Below are 23068 nucleotides of genomic sequence, written 5' to 3' on the forward strand. Positions count from 1 at the left end.
AGTGGTGCTGCTATCGAAGCCGGATGGCACCTGACGATTCTGCATCGATTTCAGATGCGTCAATGCCATCTTGAAGTTCGACGCATACCCGATGCCCTGGGTAGTTGAGCTACTCGGCCAGTTGGGAGAGGCCCGTTACATCACCACCCTTGATCTGAGCAAGGGGTATTGGCAGATCCCCCTCGAGCTGGCCTCCAGGGAGAAGACCGCTTTTGCCACCCCTACGGACCTGTATCAGTTTACCCGGATGCCCTTCAGCCTCTATGGGGCCCTGGCCACGTTTCAGTGGCTGATGGACCGCCTCCTCCAGCCCCATCGGGACTACGCGGCCGCCTACCTTGATGATATGGTTATTTATAGTCGCCAATGGGAGAACCACCTCGAGCAGGTAGCCACAGTCCTGAGGTCCCTGCGAGCAGCCGGGTTGACCGCCAACCCAAAGATGTGCCGTATTGGTTGGCAAGAAACGACCTACCTGGGGTATACCATCGGGAATGGACAAGTAAAAACCCTTTGGGAAAAGTTCAGGCTATTGCAGCCTGCCCTCCGCCGGCCACAAAATGCCAAGTATGCCAGTTCCTGGGACTGGTCGGCTACTATCGGCGGTTCATTCCCCAATTTGCGGCTATTGCAGCCCCCTTGACTGGTTTTGTTGACCAAGGACAGCCCGTGGCAAGTAAGATGGACCCAAGAGTGCGACAATGCATTCCAGACACTCAAGGCAAGCCTCTGCCGCAAACCGGTTCTATATAGCCCTGATTTTGACCGGCCATTTGTCCTCCAGACAGACGCCTCGGAGATGGGACTCGTGGCTGTCCTCTCCCAAGAGGTCAACGGGGAAGAACATCCGGTTGTCTATATCAGAAGAAAGCTGTTCCCTTGGGAGAAGAACTACGCGGTAGTGGAAAAGGAGGCCCTCGCCATAAAGTGGGCTTGTGATGCATTGCAGTATTATCTCCTCGGAGTCCCATTCACGCTCGTCACTGATCATGCCGCACTACAATGGCTGGCCCAAATGAAAGACCATAATATAAGGCTACAGCAGTGGTACCTGGCATTACAGCCCTATGCCTTTACGGTTCACCACAGGGTTGGGAAGGACCACGCTAATGCGGACTTTCTTTCCTGCGTGGGAGGCATGAAAGAGTCTGGCCCCGCCGCACGGGAGCCAGACTTGAGTGAGGAGGTGTGTAATGAGGCGGCCTGGCTCCCAGCCGCCCCGGAGGATCGACGAGGCCGGACTGGGCGGAGCTGAAGAGCTCTGAGCCCGCCCCACAAAGGGTCAGGCACCGACCCTGAAGTATAAAGGCGGGCCCTCCAAGCTCAGTGAGGCGCCAGCAGCCGGAGCAAGCAGACGTCCCTCTGGGAGCTTGGGACTGGGAGACCCCTGCAACCCACGGTAGCCACCCAGAGTGGCCCAAACTTCCCCGTGCTCGCTACCCAGAGGAGCTGCCGGAGCTTCCCCGTGCTCGCTACCCAGAGGAGCTGCCGGAGCGAGCCTGGACAGACTTTCCGGAGGAGCTGCCGGACCTACCCTCCAGCCCCGGCTGGGACGAACCCATGCACCTGGACCCTGCGGAGGATGACACCGGGATCCAGGTAAGCCCTGAGGGAGAGTCTGGAAGTAGCCTGGGGGTAGCCAACCCTAGTCTGGCTGCAGCAGAACCAGAGCCAATGTCAATGTGTTGCGGCCTGGATCCCCACTGACACAGCAGCAGGTTGCCTGCTGGTGTTAGGACCCCGGGCTGGGACGCAGAGAAGTGGGCGGGCCTGCGTCCCCCCTGCCACCCCACTCACAGGTGGCAGTCTCCCCCTTTGCCCCAATGCTCAGGCCCAGAAGCTTGGGCCTCTTATCTGTATAAACTGAACTGCTTGCTCAGCCCTTGCCTGAGGGTCTGAGCCCTGCACCAGTGTTTGTGGCCCCGCCCTGATCCAGGACCCGAGCTCTCTAAACTGAACTGCTTGCTCAGCCCCTGCCTGAGGGTCTGGGCCTGAAACTGTTGTCGTCACCCCAGGTAGTGAGGCGGCCTGGCTCCCAGCCGCCCCAGAGAGGGGTGAACCCCCTCTCCCAACAGCGGACTTCTACATTGCCATGTAACTTAACAAAGGCCTGAAAGCTGCTATTTTTTTACTTCTGTTTAACAGTAAAAATTAGCCCTTGTCTCTGGAAGACTTTGGATGAGTGGTGGATAATGGCTTTATATAATCAGGTACCTAGTATGTGAAGTCTGATTGAGAAAGGAAGAGATTTTATTGAGACTTATCAAACTTGTTTCTTTAACAGCTAGTTAACTCCAAGGAGTTGATTAAGGGCTTCCAGTACTATCTGTAAAACAAAAAAGAGCAAACTTGATATTCCTGATACATCTAAAGGAAAAAACACAAGTTGAGAACACCTTTTTAAAAAGATACCTTTCAGTGTTGTCTTTATCCACCACAGAGAAGCTAAAAGGCACAAACTCAATTTTTTTCTTTGCATGTTGCTATTTAAGAATTTTAGAGGCAGAAATTTTAAACTGAAATTGCAGTCATACAAAGCACCCAATATAAAATAGTAGGCATATTTAGCTAGAAATTGAGATTTACTGCTGTCAGAACTTTTCCTGGTCCCATGGTGCTTTTCTGCACATCGATTGAATTGGATCTTATCCTCCCCATCTCTTCATAGACAGGCTCAGGGGCTTTCATACTTTTTCAAAATGTGAAGCATATCTTACAAGATAATCTACCATAGGGGTTCGTCAGCCTTTCAAAAGTGGTGTGCTGAGTCTTCATTTATTCGCTTTAATTTAAGGTTTATTGTGCCAGTAATACATTTTAACGTTTGTTAGAAGGTCTCTCTATAAATTATATAACTAAACTACTTTTGTATGTAAAGTAAACAACGTTTTCAAAATGTTTAAGAAGCTTCATTTAAAATTAAATTAAAATGCTGATCTTATGCTGCTGGCCTGCTCAGCCTGCTGCCGGCCTGGGGTTCCGTTCTGCAGGCCTGGACCCCGGCTGGCAAGGGGCTGGCAGCCAGAACCCCAGGCTGGCAGCAGGCTGAGTGAGGCCGGCGGCTGGGATCTCAGCTGGCAAGGGACCGGTGGCCAGGACTCCAGACCGGCAGCGGGCTGAGCAGCTCAGCTAGCTGCCGCTCTGGCATTCCGTCAGCTGGCTCCTGCCAGCCAGGGCGCCAGCTGCCAGCCCCACTCAGCCTGCTGCCGGTCTGGGGTCCCGGCCCTGCCCACATAGTGAGTACCTACCTTCTCCCTGGTTCTGGCCCATTCTCTTCGTCTCTCTCTGCACTGAGCTGAGAGTGGGGGTGAACTGAGCACAGGGCTGGGGGTGAAGGAGCAGGATGAGGGTTGGAGTGCAGGGCCTGGCCAGGGGCTAGATTGAGGGACAGGGCTCAGGGTTTGGGTGTGGAGCACTTACCAGGGCAGCTCTCATTTGGTGCGAGGGGTGCAGGTGGGAATGTAGGGGAGCGTGCAGGAGCTCCTGTTTGGCTCTCAGGGTGGGGGTTGGGGATGTCGGGGGTGCAAGTGTCAGGGCATGGGATATGGGGGGGCTGGATATGTGTGGGGAGTGCAGGAGTCAGGGCAGGGTGTGTGAGAGGAGGGTACAGGGGTCAGGGCAGAGGACTGGGGGCGTGTGAGGGGGTGCAGGAGTCAGGGCATAGGGTGTGGGGGGACAGGAGTCAGGGCTAGGGTCGTGGGGTGTGTGTGCAGGGGTCGTGGGTGTGAGTGGGGTGCAGGGGTCAGGGCTTGGGGGGTGGGCTGGAATCGGAGGGGTGCTCCCAGCCCCCTGCCATGAGCGGTACATGATGGGGGCTGGAGGAATACGCCCTGATTCCACCCCCCTTCCCCAAGGCCCCGCTCCTGCCTCTTCTTTGCCTCCTTCCTGGTCTGAGCAGCGAGGGCATTGGGACTCCTCTTCTCCCCTCCCTTGGAAGGGCCATCGGCGGCAGGGAAGGAGGGGAGGCAAAGCACAACGCAGCACACTGGGGGAAGAGGCGAGGGAGGGGGAAGCTTGGTTGCTGGTGAAGCCTGCCCTACAGCAGCAGCTGGCAGGACCAAGCTTGCTTTTGCCTCTGCCAGAGAAAGCGGTAGGCAGGGGGCGGAGAAGAGCAGGCTGGGCCGCGCAGGATTTTTAATGGCACGCTGCTGCCTGCCGGGGGCCCGGCCGTCGGCCCTGCTCAGCCCGCTGCTGGGGCCAGCAGCAGCTGCAGTGTGCCATTAAAAATCGGCTCATGTGCTGTCTTTGGCACGCATGCTATAGGTTGCCGACCCCTGATCTACCATGTATGCCTCTCGTCCCATTCATGATTGCACAACCTATCTCTGACTACATGACATCCTCATGGCAACTACAGTAATTTCTTATATAGTACAGTAATAGGAAAATATTAGTGTATTTTTAAAAGCTGTCTTCTAGTAGATTGTAGCATCTGGAAACAAGGAAAAACATAGTACTTTAATCACCCAACCCCCATGCATCTGGACCTCCCATACCCAGACACCCCTGCCAGGCCTCACCGTGTATATCCAGAACTCCCCTAGCCCTCCATACCGAAACCCCACCCCATTGAACCTCAACTCCTATATCTAGAGCCCCCCCGTACCCAGGCTGCCCCCACTGAGATCCCTGCACTCAACCCTCCACCCTGAGCCCCCACATCCAGACCCCAACTAGCTGCACCCAGACCCCCACGCCACCAAGCCCCACTCCCTCAGCACCCAGACCCCCCCAGGGTGACCAGATGTCCCAATAAAATAGAGACTGTCCTGATATTTAACCCTTTGTCCCGCATCCCGATCAATGTATGATCTGGACGCCATTTGCCATGTCCCCGCTCCCCTTCTCCCCCCCAGCACTTCCTGCTGCTTAACCATTGTTTGGCAGCGCTTAGCGCTTTCCAGGAGGGAGGGGAGAGGAGTGGGGATGCGGCATGCTCAGGGGAGGAGATGGAGAAGAGGCAGAGCAGGAGTGGGGACTTGTGGGAAGGGGGTGGAATGGGGGCAGAACGAGGGCGGATGCTTGGGTGGGAAGAGGTGAGGGGTGGGCGAGCTCCTGGCAGAGGAGAAGTTAGCGCCGTAGGGGCGAGTGGCGGGCGGGGGACCGAGGAGGGATGCAGAAAGCCAGCAGGGGGCCGGAGGAGGAGGAGGGGCGTGTGGGGGGCAAGTGGGGAGGGAGTGGGACCTGGGGCAGAGTGGAGGCAGAGCCTAGGAGGAGTGGGGGTGGACTATGGGTGAGGCTGACAGCACCCGAATGTGTCCCAATATTTTAATGTTGTGATCTGGTCACCCTAGACCCCCCCCCCCCCAAGCTTCTCACACCCAGACCCCTCAGCTGAGCCCCAGTGACTTTCACCTGGGAGCCCCTGCAGAGTCTCATTGCCTCTGCACCTGGAAACCCCCTAATGAGCCTCTGTGAATCCAGAACCCCCCACACCTAGACCGCCCACTGAGCTGCCTGCGCCTAGATTGTCCCACACAGAATCCTCTCACCCCACACCTAGACCCCTCCCCCCCCCGAACCCCTCCACATTTGGATCCTGCCTGGTTGAGCAAGCCTGCCTGCCTGCCCCACACTGGGTGCGCCTGGCATAGAGGGGCAGGGCCCCAGGGTGTTTCTGGGGCAGGCCTAGGCCTTGTGCTGCATCAGAGTCAGGTAGTAGGGGATACTGCAGGGTGATCTCCCATCGTTGTGCAGAAGTTTTAATTTTTTGGCACAGAATGCCCTCAGAAGTAATGATCAGACTGTTCTCTGTGAACCACTTGAGCAAGTTCTTCATGGACTGTGGGCTAAGGAACCTATGTAGCTAGGGCCCTACTAAATTCTTAGCTGCGTCACAGATTATGACATCTAGTCTCCTCCCGTGATATCTAGTCTTTTGTGTACTTTTACCCTATACTATACAGATTTCACAGAGGAGATCAGTATTTCTCAAATTGGGGCTCATGACCCAAAAAGGAATTGTGTGTGTGAGGAGGTTACAAGGTTATTTTAGGGGGTCGCGGTATTACCACCCTTACTTCTGCACTGCTTTCAGAGCTGGGTGGCCGGAGAGTGGTGGCTGCTGACTGAGGGCACAGCTCCACAGGCAGCAGCGCAGAAGTAAGGGTGGCAATACTATTCCATGCCATCCTTACTTCTGCGCTGCTTGGGGGGGATTTGCCTTCAGACCTGGGCTCCCGGCCATTAGTCGCTGCTCTCAAGCTGCTCAGCTCTGAAGGCAGTGCCACAGTCATCAGCAGCGCAGAAGTAGGGGTAGTGGTACCCCACCACCCACACACACACAATAACCTTGTGATTCCTCCACAACTCATTTTTGGGTCATGACCCCTACAATTACAACACTCTGAAATTTCAGCTTAAAATAGCTGAAATCATGAAATTTACGATTTTTAAAATCCTAAAACCATGAAATTGACCAAAATGGACCATGAATTTGGTAGGACACTATATATAGCTCCATCTGTGAATCTTTTTTATAGCTTCTGTGCAGGTGCTCGCTTAATGTCATTGTTTGCGTGTAAATCTATAGTAACTTAAATTGGTGACAAAATTCTTTTTTTTGTCCTTACAGTCTTTCACTTAGTATAAAAAGCAGTAATAAAAAACTCTGAGGGAGGGAGAATTTGGATGCCTTCAATTCAGCAGAGAAGCTACTCTATGGGGCTGTTTTCTCCTTCATGCATATAGTTCACTTTGTCAGCATTATGCCTTCCAGAAGATGCAGGCTGAAATCCTTTTTGTGATTTGTACTGTTCTGTTGGCTTAAATCCCTTCCTGCGAATGTTAATTCTATTCTTAGTCTCAATTAGATATTCTATTCTTAGTCTCATTTAAGATATTCTTTCTTGCAGAATTTGGCGTTCATTTAGCAGAACTGACTGTAGATCCCCAGGGAGTATTGGCCATTCGTCAGGTGAGTCTTCTCAAGCATGCTGTAGAGAAGAGTTGGATTATAACTTTTGTTGGTTTATAAATGTCCACTCATATTTCCTTTTTTTTAAAAAAAGTAAAAATAAATACTATTTCTCTATAAATCTAATAGATAGGAGCATGTAGCAATGAGAATGTTTTTGTGCTCAGCACTTAATCACATTTATAATAACCAAAACTGCATAATAGCTTTTTCTGTGAACTGATTTGAGGACTGGGGAACTAGTGTGGGGGTGTGGGAATGGGAAACATTCCCTTGCTGACTTGTTCTATAGCAGACTGTTCTTGCTATTTATATGTGCAGGCGAGAAGTCATAGGTGGTATTTTCCAATTAGCATTACTCCATTTTCTTTTAAATTTGTTTTTGTCAAAAATCACGACCATTATCCATGTGTGACTAACTCTCAGAATAATGCTGTTCAAGCTCAGTACATGTGGTACTTGGACACTAAAGTGGCGATGGTGGTATAAGTACCTCTGTAGAATAGAATCTATATACGGGCTGGCATCAGTGAGCAGGGTAGCATTGTCTTACCATCTGTCTGTGACAGCTGGCTTCTGGAAATCCTCTTCCATTTTCATCCTTTTTGAGGATTTCCATGTTGGAGGGAATGGCATCTCATGTCACTTGTTACTGGATCAGACCTAGTATTGTTATGCTTTAGCAGATCTTTCCTGTCCTAAGAAGCTCAAGGCTCATTCTGCCAGAGTGGTAGCCAGCTTCTGGGCTGAGAGGGAGAAGCCTCTATTCCTGAACACTTCTGAGCTACCTGGTGCTCAGATGACACTTTCTCTAGGTACTGCCACCTCAACCAGATATTACTGGCTAATGCTGCTTTTAGACATCAGGTTCTGAGATAAGTCTTGCCCATCCTATTGCCTTACCTTCTCCCTTAGCCTCTAATCACATATAGGGAGGAAAGGAAGATTGTCCAAGCACTGCTGATCAGACCCAGCATGCATGATGGTTGTGGCTACATCAGAGAAAAACAAATTTCTTACATTGCTAAATGTTTCCCATAATGGGATAACATCAGTGCTCCTCCCAAGGAAGATTGGCTCAGCCAGGGGCTAGCTGGGGAATGCAGGACTATGTACTCTATTTCTGTAGCTTTGGAATATTTCCACTGGGGAGAAGTGTGTGGCAAGCTGCTAAGGAAGGGGAGCAGTGCCTTAAATGCTTCATCGAGTTTGTCACCAGGCTGACAGCAAAGAGGGGACTTAAACAGATTGTACACACAGATGTTGCCACAACACAGAAAACACATAGCAAAGTAGTTAAAATCTGCTTTTGTAATGGTTTAAAACAGAAGGTCTCAAACTTTGCTTCCCATACTGCTTACATGCTACAGGTGGTATATGTACCACAATTTGAGAACCTCTAGTCGACAGGTTCATAGATAAGGCCAGAAGGAGCCATTGTGATCATTTATTCTGACCCCTTCTGCATAACACAGGCCATAGGAATTCTTTGAATTAATTCCTGATTGAACTAGAGGAGATCTTTTAGAAAAAGATCCAGTCTTGATTTAAAAATTGCCAGCACAACCCTTGGTAAGTTGTTCCAATAGATAATTAACCTCACTGTTAAAAATTTGCACCTTTGCCACCCATGGGAACTTGTTATATACCTTTGTCTGCTAGGTTGAAGAAACCTCTATTATCAAATTTGTTCCTTGTGTAGGTACTCATAGACTATGATCAAGTGACCTCTTAACTTTTTTTTCTTTTGTTAAAATAAATTAAGCTCCTTGAGTCTTTGACTATAAGGGATGTATTCCAATTCTGTAATCGTTCTTGTGGCTCTTCTCTGAACTCCCTCCTATTTATCAACAAAGTATGGCAGTAGCAGTTGCATCTGTGCCAAATATAGTAGTTGTATGATTTCCCTATTGCTACTAGATAATCCAGTTTATACGTCTAAGCATCACATTAGTCCTTTCAGCTATAGTGTTGCAATGGGAGCTCATGTTCAGCTGATTATCCATCATCACTCCCAAGTCTTTCAGAATCATTGCTTCCCAGGTTAGAATCCCTCATCCTGTAAGTACAGCCTACATTCTTTGTTATGAGATGTATGATCTTTTAGTTGGCTGTATTTAAACACACATTGTTTGCTTGGGCCCAGCTTACCAAGCGACCCAGATCGCTCTGTATCAGTAACCTGTCCCCTCTATTTGCCACTCCCCCAATCTTCGTCACCTGAAAATTTAATCAGTGCTTAGTTTGTTGTTTTCCAAGTCATTGATTAGGGACAAGTGCCAGTCTCTGCAGGACCCACTAAAAACACTTAAAAATGCTAAATGATGATTCCCTGTTTACAAGTATGTTTTGGGACCTATTAGTTAGCCAGTTTTTAATCTATTTAATGTGTGCCATGTTCATTTTGTATCATTCTAGTTTTTTAGTCAAAATGTCATGCAGTACCAAGTTATATGTCTTACAGAAGTCCAGGTATATTACATCAACACATCATGCATCTGAAGAAGTGGGTTTTTACCCATGAAAGCTTATGCCCAAATAATTCTGTTAGTGTTTAAGGTGCCACCGGATTCCTTGTTGTTTTTGTGGATACAGACTTAACATGGCTACCTCTCTGATAATGTTACCTTTATTAACCAAACTTGTAATCCTTTTCTATCTAGTCAAGTTAGTTTGACAAGGTCTGTTGTCCATGAAACCATATTAATTGGCGTTGATTATATTACCCTCCTTTAATTCTTTATTAATTGAGTCCTATAGCAGCTGCTTCATTGTTTTGCCCAGGATCAGTGACAAGCTGACAGGCCCGTAATTACCTGAGAGGTGTCCCATTTACCTCCTTTAAATATTGACATGACATTAGCTTTCTCCCAGTCTTCTGGAATTTCCCCAGTATTCCAAGAGTTATTGAAAATCAACTTTCAATCCAGAGAGTTCCTTGGCAGCTCTTGTAAAACTCTTGGAAACAAGTTTTCCCGGTCTGCTGACATAAAAATGTCTAACTTTAGTAGCTGCTGTTTTGTAGCTGCCCTGTGAGGAGTGATTAATAAGACTGAGTCTTTTCAGCTTGGAAAAGAGACAACTAAGGGGGGATATGATTGAAGTCTATAAAATCATGACTGTTGTGGAGAATGTAAATAAGGCAGTGTTATTTACTTCCTCTCATAATTTCATTTGGTGACGCCTAATTCTTGTGTTAATAGGCAGCGGGTTTAAAACAAACAAAAGGAAGTATTTCTTCATACAATGCGTAGTCAACCTGTGGAACTCTTTGCCAGAGGATGTTGTGAAGGCCAAGACTGTAACAGAGTTCAAAAAAGAACTAGATAAATTTATAGAGGATAGGTCCATCAATGGTTATTAGCAGGGATAGTGTCCCTAGCTTCTGTTTGCCAGAAGCTGGGAGTGGGCAGCAAGAACTGGATCACTTGGTGATTACCTGTTCTGTTCATTCCCTCTGGGACCTCTGCAATTGGCTGCTGTCAGAATACAGGATACTGGACTCGATGGACCTTTGGTCTGACGAAGTATGGCCTTTCTTATGTTCTTATTAAGGTCCTCCTGAGTTACTATCAGAATGGAAAGTTTTGCATCATATATTACATGGCTACATAGTTTTTTCCCAATTTCAGACCAGAAATATTTACTGAACACTTCTACTTTGAAGAATTGCAAATTCAGGCAGCTCAGTAATTAAGATGATGTATAGTGCTCAGGTTGCTAGAAGATCAACAGTGTGTTGAAGTAGCTATGGCTAATCACAGGGGATAAAATTGAATTGCAGATTCTGAATGCAACTTTGGTAGCTAAAGTCTATAAACTATGCTACAAATCTACAGCATCCCTGTTCTGCCAGCTTTATAGCTGGACAAGACTGTCCCATTTCCTTTTAAAGTTTAATATGGACAATATTAATTGTCAGAGTTCAGGTCAGCTACACCTGTATTCTTCCTCTGTAATCCCTTGAGGACACCCTCTTTAAGCTCCCAGCTCCTCAGCTGTCATGTCTCTTGCATGGAGTCCTGTATTTCTCTCCCTCTTGACCTGGGTTTTCCAGGCTGTACACGTCCCTCCTACAATGAGTTCCTCAGCAAGTCTAAGGAGTCCTGCTTTGCATGCTCTTCAGAGGCCAACAACAGTGTATTTGCCCATAGATATAAGTTAGCACACAGCTCTTTCTAAGCAAGCACGCTTTTTTTTTAATGTGAAAGCATTACATAAGAAAAACAATTTAAAAAACCCCTACATGCATGCTAATAAGCTTACCAGAGACCACCCTCGATTCAAATAAGGGCTTTGGCAGGTGATGGATCCTTCAAAACCCACCAAAGAGGTTTTCCAAGGTTACAGGTTCATGAAGTTCATTCTTGTCTGGCTCATTGTTTCAAATGGTCCTTTGAAGCTCTGACCCTTCCCAAGGTTTGCATTAGTCACGTCTCTCCCCTACAGAAGTTACATGCAATTCCACAATAATACGTAAACTTTGTGTTTTTAATACAATGGACTTCAAACTCTCTTTAAACTGAATTCAGAAAGGGTTTTTAATGATATTGGAGGAAATTGCTATATCTCAGAGTCGTGGTTTAGGGCTGGAAGGGACCACCAGATCATCTGTTCTGATCTCCTATATGTCATAGGCATCCAGCACCCTGCATTAAATTCAACAACTGGAGTTAGACCAAAATATTAAGTTTCCCGGGACACTAGACTATTATGTGCTAGAGACAGAGAATAGGAGGCCCTTGCAATGGCATAGAAATGATTAAATGAGATATACCCAGAAAATCCTGGAAAGTGACCCTCATCCACACACTGCAGGGGAAGACGAAACCCCCACCAGGGTCATTGCCAATCTGACCTGGGGGAAAATTACTTCCCAACCCCACAAATGGTGATCAATCAGACCTTGAGTATGTGAGCAAGAACCAGCTAACCAAGCACCTGGGAGAGAGACTACTTGGTGCTATCTCAAAGCCTTGGCCCACCCTGCGTGGTGTCCAGTCCCCAGTCGTAGCCATCCCTGATGGTGATAAAACTCCCAAAATACATTGATGGGGTTGGGGATAATGCTTCGTGAACTCTGCAAGTGCCTAGCTGAAACCATGAAACACGAGCTGTTAGAAACAAGACACAAACTAAAAGTGAACTCCAGGGCTGTTGACCCTGCCACCTACTGTCACAAGCAACCCCTTCATACAAGTGCACTCAAAAAATTTGTCAGCTCTTCTAAAACTAATTCGGTTGCTTGCCCCCACAACTTTTTTTTTTTGTGGAGGCGGGGGAGGGGGACAGTTTCAGAACCTCACCTCTCTGATGGTTAGAAATCTTCTAACTTCCAATCTGAATTTGTTCATGGCCAGTTTATATCTATTTGTTCTTGTGCTACACTGTCCTTGAGCTTGCTTAGCTCTTCACCCTCCCTGATGTTTACTCTGGCCCCAAGGTATTTATAGAGAACAGTCATATCTCCTCTCAGCTTTTGTTTTGCTAGACTAAACAAGCCAAGCCCTTCCAGTCTCCTCTTATAAGATAAGCCCTCCAGTCCTCTATTCATCCAATAGCTCTTCTCTGAACCAGTTCCAGATTAATTTAATCTTTCTTGACTATGAGTGATCAGAATTGTACACAGTATTCCAAATGAGGTCTTACCAATGCCTTGTACAATGGCATTAATATTTCTCTCTCTCTCTCTCCCTCTCTCTCTCTCTCTCTCTCCCCCTCCCTCCCTCCCTCCCTCCCTCCCTCCCGGAAGTGCCTTGCCTAATATTTGCTAGGATCATATTTGTCTTTTTCATCGCTGGATCACATTGGTGACTCAGTCTTCCTGTGATCGACTCCCACTCCCAGGTCTCTCTTCCTCTGTTACTTCCACCTGATGAACCTCCAGCTTGTAGCAGAAATTCTTCTTCTTAGACTTAAAGTGCATGACTTCGTACTACTGAATTTCACCCGTTTGTCACTTCAGTGTTCAAGGTCATCCACAGCGTCCTGTATAATATTTGATGATCCTCTATATTGAAGATGCCTCCCAACATTGTATCATGAGCAGATTTTGTTAGTAGTTTGCAGTGGTTTTTGTCTTTGTGTTGGGCCCAGGATATTAGAGGAAGAAGGTGGGTGAGGTAATATCTATTAGACCAACTTCTGTTGGTGAAAGAGACAAGGTTTTGAGCTACAATAGAGTCTTTAGGTCTGGGAAAAGTACCTGTGTAGCTCAAAAGCTTCTCTCTTTCATCAACAGAAGTTGATCCAATAAAAGATATTACCTCACTAACCTTGTCTCAGATTTCATTAGCACACTCCTACTTTTTGTGCCAAAGTCATTAATAAAAGAATTGAATAAGATTGGTCCCAAGATTGATCTTTGACGAGTTTCACTAGAAGCCTTCCTTCAGTCTGATACTTCACCTTTCAGTACAACCTGCCTTCTGCCCTTTAGCCAATTCCTTATTTGCCTTACAGTGCTTGTACTGATCCCCATTTTACCTAATTTAACTAATAATTTTCCATGTGGTGCTATGTCTTATGCCTTACTGAAGTCCAAGTGTATTTAATCTACTGCATTTCCCTTACCTAAAAAGCAGTTATTGTCTCAAAGAAGGAAATCAGATTAGCCTGGTGTGGTCTGCCTGTGATAAACCCATGTTGCATTACACCCCATTTACCTCTATTTAAGTTAATTTATTTCCTTCCTTCACAATTTGTTCTAAAGCCTTGCATACTACTGAGGTCAGACTAACAGGTCTGCAATTGCCCAGATCACTTTTTATTCCTTAAAAATAGGTACAACATTAGCTATTCTCCAGTTGTACAGTACTATCGTCAAATAAATAGCCTAATTAAAAATCATTGCTACCAGACTAGCAAACCCATGTGCCAGCTAAAGTTTCACATTATCATCCTTTTTGAAAACTACGGCAAAGTGTTAATTTAGTTTTTGGGTCATACCTAGATTAAAGATAATCTCCTTCCCAGTCAGACTGCATAGTGGCCCAGCCTCATCTTTCCTTATTCTAAAAAAGTCTTATTTATTTTTATTTCCTTGTTGAAAGCTAATTTTGCTTGATGGCTAGCAGTTCCCACTGTATACATGCATTTTCTAATCTCCACTATGTAGTTTTTTTGATCAACTCCTTTTTCCATTCCCTGTTTTACTCCAAATAACCTTTTTGTGGAGGTTAGTCATCCATTTCAGTTGGGATCCTTTCCCTGCAAGATTTCCCCCCTTGCTTGATGTGACCCGTAGTGCCTGGGGCAGCCCCCACTGAAAATACTAAGGTCAGGGCAAGCTGCAAAAGGGAAAGCAGATTCTCCCAAAGACTGGTGGTTAACACTGAAGTTAAACACTTCAACCAGTCACAAACTGAGTTTCTGGTTATCAAGAAGCACACACCAAAAAAAGGAATCTTACAGCCCGCTTTATTGCATTCCAGTTTCTGGTTCCCAGTGAACAACTTGGTCCAGTATAGTGAGAATCATAAAATATCAGGGTTGGAAGGGACCACAGGATGTCATCTAGTCCAACTCCCTGCTCAAAGTAGGACCAATCCCCAACTAAATCATCTCGGCCTTTGTCAAGCCTGACCTTAAAAACCTCTAAGGAAGGAGATTCCACCATCTCCCTAGGTAACCCATTCCAGTGCTTCACCACCCTCCTGATGAAAAAGGTTTTCCTAATATCCAGCCTAAACCTTCCCCACTGCAACTTGAGACCATTACTCCTTGTTCTGTCATCAGGTACCACTGAGAACAGTCTAGATCCATCCTCTTTAGAACCCCATTTCTGGTAGTTGAAAGCAGCTATCAGATCCCCTCATTCTCTTCTGCAGACTAAACAATCCCAGTTCCCTCAACCTCTCCTCATAAGTCATGTGCTCCAGCCCCTAATCATTTTTGTTGCCCTGTGCTGGACTCTTTCCAATTTTTCCACATCCTCCTTGTAGTATGGGGCCCAAAACTGGACACAGTACTTCAGATGAGGCCTTACCAGTATCGAATAGAGGAGAATGATCACGTCCCTCGATCTGCTGGCAATGCCCCTAGTTATACAGCCCAAAATGCTGTTAGCCTTCTTGGCAACAAGAGCACACTGTTGACTCATCCAACTTCTCGTCCACTGTAACCCATAGGTCCTTTTCTGCAGAACTGCTGCCTAGCCATTCGGTCCCTAGTGTGTAGCAGTTCATGGGATTGTTCCTTCCTAAGTGCAGGACTCTGCACTTGTCCTTGTTGAACCTCATCAGATTTCTTTTGGCCCAGTCCTCTAATTTGTCTAGGTCCCTCTATATTCTATCCTTACCCTCCAGCATATCTACTCCTCCTCCTAGTTTAGTGTCATCTGCAAACTTGCTGAGGGTGCAGTCCACACCATCCTCCAAATCGTTAATGAAGATATTGAGCAATAATATTGAAGTTATTTTAAAACTATGCTCACATGTAAAAAATGTTCTTCTGACCCTAGCCACGTTACCAGGTCATTATAGGTTTGGATGTTACCCAAAATATCACGCTGCTGGCCAGTCCTTTAGCATTCTAAAACTAAAGGTTTAGTATAAAGAAAAAAGAGAGAACAAGAAGAGTTGTTAAATGGTAAAGCAGTCACATACATACGAAGACTTCAAAGTCCATATATCAGGTTCTTAGCAGTGTTTGTGAATTTGCTGGCTTGAAAATCCCTCAGGAACACATCCATAACTTGGATGAGTCATTCAGTCCTTTGTTCAGCGCTTCAGTTTGTAGAAAAGTTACTCCAGGGGTAAGAAGCAGGATTGAAGACAAAATGGAGATGATGCAGCTGCCCTTTATAGCCCTTTTCTCATGTGTCTGGTACTTCCTTTATCTCAAACACAAACTCATGGCATTGAAAGGCCTTAGAGTTCTCTCCATAGACATGTCCCTGCATTCCTTACTGAGTCATAAGGTATAATCCTTGGCTCCCTTCAATGAGTTCATTGTACAGCTGATGTCCGTTGATGGGCCATCAAGCAGGCCTACCGCTGATGGCATTCTATCTGGGGGTGTCACCCAGAGACACAGCACCAGTTTGAAAATATGGATGTACCCTGCATATCTGTAACTCCATAATACAAAGATGATACTAACATATAAACAAGATGATCATACTTTGCAAATCATAACATTTTTACTCACACCTTTTATGACATATCTGGTCAGATTCCTTGCAATTTTACAATAATGGGATGAATGATAACGTAAAGTGTCCCTCAGATTCCATTACAGCATCACATTTGGGATGCAAATGTCAGGTTTTTTTTGTATAGTTGATTTTAAGAAAGTGCAAGCTTCGTCCACTTTTAAGTTTTTGAGCTCTTCAGTTGACTTCTTTAACTAATTCCCTTAATCTCCCAAAGTCTGCCCTTTAGAAATAAAAAATCAGAGTTTACCTAGTTTTGATTATCCTTCCTTTTTTATTTAAACCAAATCAACTCGTGATCACTCGATCCAAGGTTATTTCCTATGACCAGCTCTTCTACGATGTGCTAACTACTTACCAAAACAAGTCTAAAATTGCATCGCCTCTTATTGGTTACAGTGATGCTAATTCTAATGCAAATATTTTACTCCTTTAGTGGTTTTTATTTTACAAATACTGTTTTAATGCTTGGTGGCAAGAAAACTGGAAAATTGTAGTTGGGAGAGGTGTAGCACGAGAGGAGAAAGGAAATGGAAATAATCTTCCCTCTGCCACAAAATATTCTTTTGTATCAGTGCCTTTTAATCTCTAAGCATTTTACAACAAAATAAAACACCAAAATCTTGTCATTTTCTTGTGTGGCTTCCTTGGTATTTCTAATAATCATAAATCTAGTAGAATAATTTTGTCCCTTGTAATCCTGAAATGGAGAAAAGTGATTAGATTTAGAATTAGACTTCATAGAGGTTCAGGCCGACAATGTTCTGTTTAACTCGTTTGTTTGTATTGTGTTAGCACCTGGCCCAAGTCCCATTATAATAGGTACTAAGGTAAAATTGTGCTATGCACTGAATAACTGAACTCTTAAAGTACTAGCACATAAAGGTAGCTGTATGTCACAAACAGATTGTGGATGTATCTGCATCCTGTGTCTGTTTGTACCATGGCTTTCAATTTGTGGCAACTGTCCACTTACATGGACATGTTAAACAGCCAGGTGCATTGAAAAGTTCTAATTCTCTAGCCAAAATGTCTTGTTTTCTGTAGGTTGACTGTCCTATGGATAACTTAGCTTTTAAGTAAATAAATTTAATTAGCCTGTGCGTGGTTATCTACTACTTTGGCCTAAGTCAGTAGTGGATGAAAAGTACGTCCTTATGGCTGTTCCAGAGACATCTGTGAAATGGATTGGTGACTTTAGTCCAGAGCATAGTGGACAAATATTAATATTTCCCCAAAACACCATTGCATTTAACACACTTCACAATCTCAGCATAGGCCTAGAGACTGTAGTCCTCTTGATCCTTGGAGTGTTCCTTTCTGATCAGGGTGGCATGCTGGAGAGTGGCATATAGGAGTTCTGTTTTCTGAGCTATACTAGTACTGCGGGAAGGACTTGTCTGCAAAGCTGCGAATCTAGAAATTGTTCAATTAATTTTTTTAATATAAAATATATGCTGTAACAGTGACCCTCTCACATCTCTAAAGTATTCTGAGGGACCAGTACAATAGGTATGTGAGGTTCTGTGCCTCTCACAACTATCTCTGTTCTCCCAAAAAAGTTCTGGAATTCTAAATGGTTTGGACCCTAGCTGCCTGAGAATACCTTTTGATTAATATCAGATGATTGCTATTGCTGACATTCCACAGGTGAGCATTCTGGAGGCCGGGTGTTATATGGTCTGCCCTGTCAACAACATCAACCATAATTTCATCACGGAAATGCTTCATTTTGGAATGGTCTGAGAAGGTATATTGGGCCAGGGATCAAGTTCCTGAAGAACAGTAGGCAGTATAGCTTGAGGGTCCTGAAAGAGGACAAGAAGCAGGGTTATTGTCTAAATTAGTTCATTTTTTTAAGTGAAAAAAAGGAGAAGCACAATTTTTTGCGGAATCTCAAGGATATAAAATGTAACATTTCTAGAGTGAACTGATGCATTGTGAAGGGCATGATTCAGTCTTCATATTATCTCCGGATACAGCCTTGTTAATTTGTTACAGAACTGCAGAGACAATGGTAAATTAAAAATTATAACCTTTTTTCTTGTTTCATAAAAATTTCATACCTAATTGCCGTGTGGTGGGGGATGTATAGCTCCCTTGCTGCAAAAGGCTTTTTCTCTCATTTCAGACCTTTTCATATTTTGGAAGACATAACTATTCTTGTGGTGCCCTATTGGCAGAGGGAGATGTTATTTCAAACTCCTGGAGGGAAACCTGCAGTGTGTGCAGCTAAAGTATTTAAACATATAGTGACCAAACAGCACATTTGTGAGTGGAGTGGACTAGTCAGCTATACAGAGAGGCCTGGAAAATATACCCTTCCCTGCAATGTGACTAACTATCTGGAATTCCTCTTTAGCTGCAAACATTTTGTGATCAGCAGCCAGGAGTGGGTCAGAATCCATGAAGGAATGAACATGATGCTGTCAGCTCACACCTGGCTTACCCTATTATTTCTTCACACAAACACTCTGAAATGTTCAGCTTTCCTACACCCCACACCTGGCACAGTTCTGGGCAATAACAGACATCCCACTCATACTTTGAAGAAATGATTTTGTGACCCACAGACTGCGTGGTTACCTCTAACTGAAATGGACTAATTTGGAAATAAAAGACTGTGTCCCAAACACGTACACTGCGTTCACTGTTTACAGATGGCTCCATAGACCCAGGATGAGTGATTACAGAATGGCAAATTTCTTATTACTGAAAGGAAAACAAGAATGGCCCTAGCAACCATCTTGGGACTTAACTGTTGAAATAACGTTTTACAGCTGTTTATGAATGTTTGAAATGTCATGTTGCCTTTTTGAACTTCACGTGATGGGGGCATGCCAAGGCGCTGTGATACAATCTGCCGTTAGTGGCCACATGCTGGAAGCCGGGGCTTATCATTTTTTGCATTGCTTCTTACAGCAGAAATCCTTTCCGTTAATGTAATAAACTGTAAATTTGAGTCTTACATTTACTGTCTCAGTGGCGGCTTCTGTCTACCCCTGCTTTTCTGTAAGCTCAGTGAATAGAAACCAAGCATTTTGCTGTTGATCCTGATCCACAGCCTGCTCTTGGACTGGTTTCATTAAAAGAGTCACTCTATGTTTCTCACTGAGATCCTGCTGCTGGCTCTCATCAGATATTCAAGGGCCAACTGGGAACATCCTGGCTGACCAGGTTGTCATGAAGCACTGCTGGCTCTGTGTTTAGTGCAGCATCCAGAACTCCCCTCAGTTGTCATAAAATGGGAATGATGTTGGCAACTAGCTGAGGTGCAGTTCTTATCTCTGGTCTTCCGGTACTTGCTCTTCAGCCTCTTAATATGCTTGCTGCACTGGTCACCTGTCTGGAAAGTCTGCAGAGGTGCCAGCTCTTTAGCTATCTGCTAGTACACATGGTCATTCCTGATGCTTTTCCTGAAATGCACGTTTACTTTGCCGTGCACCAGAGATTCACCAAAATTTGGCTGTGCTCCTGTAATCATGAAGCAGCACACTTTGCAAAAGGCTTGATTGGTTTGCCCTCTTGCAAATCCAGGAGGCTCTCTGATACTGTGCTTGCAGATTGGTGATTAGAAGAGAATGCGTTAATGCTGATTTGATCTGCTGCTGCACACCAAAGGGTAGAATGGCTTCCATTTTAATAGAATGGATTGCAGATTGTTAGGATAGAGAGGACTAATGAAGTTGTTGCATGGAATTGTGGGATACTTCTGGTGGACTCCCAGTACCTGAGTCAAGCTGGATTGCGTCTATACTGCAAAGCAGTAGGGCTCGGATCTTGTGTCCTGTCTTGTCCCCTGCTCTGAGTCTCCAGCGGTGCAGAGTCCCAAAACTCTGGGTCTGAGTCCCCAGTTAGCACAATTGCAGTGTAGATACAACAGAAGCCGAGCTCAAGGACAGGCTTATGTTGCAGCGTAGACATACCCCTTGTCATTCAGTTTCCCTGTTGGTTTAACAAAGCCAGAGGCTAGAGTGAAAGTCTGTCTAGTGTGGTGCTTATCAACAAGTGTATTAAATTTTAGCAGCTTAATCCAAAAACTGATTACATTTTTATCAATACCATTCTCTTATCTAAATTCTACTAGATACCAAATAGTACTGAAGTTGTGTTCTCCTGTTTTTGGTTTAGTAAAAATCAGCAATGTCCTTTTTAAAAAAAAAAAAAAAAAAAAGGGAAGGGGGGGGCAGAGAGGTCTAGCAAACACAAAGAATAAAAGGGAATTTGTGTGTAATATAAAATGTCCTAGAAGCTTAGTAATAATTACATCCTCTGTTTTTTATGTAGTGGTGTTGTAGCCATGTTGGCCCCAGGATATTAGAGAGGCAAGGTGAGTGAGATAATACCTTTTATTGGACCAACTTCTGTTGATGAGAGAGATAAGCTTTCGAGCCACAAAGAGCTCTTCTTCAGGGCTGGGGAAAGGTACGCAGAGTGTCACTGCTAAATGCAAGGTGTAAGAGATTGTTTAGCATAAATAGTTAGCACATATTATGAATTTAAGCTCCCAGGCTCCTCTTTGGAAGAGTTGTGCAGGTTTCCTATAAGTAGGAAGGGACCTCACAAAATTGAGTGACTGGGCAAGAAAATGGCAGATGAAATTCAGAGTTGATAAATGCAAAGTAATGCACATTGAAAAACTAATCCCAACTATTCATATAAAATGATGGGGTCTGAATTAGCTATTACTGCTAAAGGAGAAGATCTTGGAATCATTGTGGATAGTTCTCTGAAAACATCCTCTCAATGTGCAGCGGCAGTCAAAAAAGCCAACAGAATGTTGGGAATCATTAGGAAAGAGATAAGAAAAAATATCATGTTGTGTCTATATAAATCCATGGTATGCCCACATCTTGAATAGTGCATGCAGATGTGGTCACCCCATCTCAAAAAGGATATATTGGAATTGGAAAAGGGCAACAAAAATGATTAGGGGTATGGAACAGCTTATATATGAGGAAAGATAAATGAAACTTAGACTTTTCAGCTTGGGAAAGAGACTTCTAAGGGGGGAATATGATGAGGTCTATAAAATCATGACTGGTATGGAGAAAGTAAATAAGGAAGTGATAATTACTCCTCAGAACACAAGAACTAGGAGTCACCAAATGAAATTACTAGGCAGTAGGCTTAAAACAAACAGCAGGAAGCATTTCTTCACACAGTGCATAGTCAACCTGTGGAACTCTTTGCCAGAGGATGTTGTGAAGGCCAAGACTGTAACAGGGTTCAAAAAAGAACTAAATAAATTCATGGAGGATAGGTCCATCAATGGCTATTAGCCAGGATGGGCAGGGATGGTGTCCCTAGCCTCTGTTTACCAGAAGCTGGGAATGGGCAACGGGGAATTGATCACTTGATGATTACCCATTCTGTTCATTCCCTCTGGGCACCTGGCATTGTCCAGTTGGAAGACAGGATACTGGGGCTAGATGGACGTTCCATCTGACTCAGTATGGCTGTTCTTAGGTCAGACACAGATCTGTTCATATCAGTCCTTAAATTCATAACTCTGCTAGACACTAAAAATCATGGAGTGAACGGACATTGGATTTATGGCTTATTGCAATAATCTTTAACCCACAAACCCTCTCATTTTGTCCTATGACTGCAGAGATTTTAACAGGCCACTCTACTGTGAACGGTCCCTTAGAGTTTGTGCTAACTACTTACTCTAAACAGTCTGTTCCATCTTGCAGTTAGTTGTGTCCCTCCGAGTACCTTTCCCAGGCCTGAAGAAGAGCTCTCTTTGGCATGTCTTTCTCACCAATAGAAGTTGGTCTAATAAAAGATATTACCTCACTGATCTTGATCCTCTAGTCTGGGCATTTCTTGGTAGTTAGTAATCATCTGGGTAATAGCAAGTGCCAGACTTCTTTTTAGTAATTGAACTGTTATAATTTACAGCATAGGAAGCCATCTGCTTCTAACCATTTCTCTTCTCTAGCCAGGTGGAAACAATAGGGTCTGAGGACATATTCCCAGAGATCTCTAAAATGTTGTTAATACTGAGGTTAGGCTTGACATAGTTTTAATCAGCCATTTAATATGGTGCTTGATTTGGTGATGAGCAGGTTCTGGGATGGGGGTGAGTCTAATAGGAAGCTAGCATCAAACATCTCTAGACTCTGTATAGCATCAGGCATGCTGTCGATGAATAATAAATAACTACAGACTCCATTTGTCTCTGCAACAAAGTTTCCTGTTTCTTTCACAGGGAATGTCATATTTTGGCCAACTCCATTTTTAGGGACGAGGAGAGACATTTGTAACTATTCTGAATATGACCCATTCCTTTAGTTCTGCTTCATGTCCTTTCTCTCCTTTTACAGTTAGCATCTGTAATTTTGAAACAATATGTGGAGACTCACTGGTGTTCCCAGTCAGACAAGTTTAGGCATCCAGAGACCACAGAAAGGGTAAGATTCCTGTTTAATACTGAATTGGTTGCATGTTGCTTGTCTGCTGTAACTGATTTTTATCATTGGGGAAAGTTGAGGTTTCTGGTTGTCTTGTTTTGGGGACCCATACTGAGATCAAACAAGGAATTGGGTGCAGGGGGGGAGCGGACAACTGGGATTGACTGGGCAGGAAGACTCGGAACGAGAAGTAGGGGAAGAGCCTGACTCAGAAAGGCAACGCCACAGAGGATATTGGGACTGGCTAGGCAAGAAGACTGGGACTGGGCTGAATGGAACGACGACAGGTTGGAAGGAGTAGGGAAGGGGACAGACTTGTGGGGAAGCAGGCAGAAGACTCTGTTCCCACCAAAGCACACTCCCCTCCAGAGACTGGAATGGAACCCACAATTTCTGAATCTTGCCATTCCTCTGCTGTTGACAAATATTTGTCAAACCTAGTGGTAAATTCTCGTCTCCCTCTAGTGCTGATCCATGTGAGGGAGGACAGTCTACTATTGCTCTCAACTACTCCCTTAGCTCAAGCTGATGAACCATTTGTGTCAATATGCTGCACATGGGAGTTCTGTTTTTTAGTTT

The 23068-nt window shown here is 44.9% G+C and overlaps 1 protein-coding gene across 2 annotated transcripts in view; it reads left to right on the forward strand.

Moving 5' to 3' along the window:
• IPO9 (importin 9) overlaps nucleotides 1-23068 on the forward strand; it is a 194781-nt gene that overhangs the window by 26407 nt on the left and 145306 nt on the right. For both annotated transcript variants that reach the window (XM_050956106.1, XM_050956107.1), the window contains exons 2-3: nucleotides 6855-6916; nucleotides 22403-22489. In XM_050956106.1, the coding sequence (XP_050812063.1) occupies nucleotides 6855-6916; nucleotides 22403-22489 (149 nt within the window). The remainder of the gene's footprint in view (nucleotides 1-6854; nucleotides 6917-22402; nucleotides 22490-23068) is intronic.

Source organism: Gopherus flavomarginatus, chromosome 5, assembly GCF_025201925.1.
Source record: "Gopherus flavomarginatus isolate rGopFla2 chromosome 5, rGopFla2.mat.asm, whole genome shotgun sequence".
Classification (NCBI taxonomy): domain Eukaryota; kingdom Metazoa; phylum Chordata; order Testudines; family Testudinidae; genus Gopherus; species Gopherus flavomarginatus.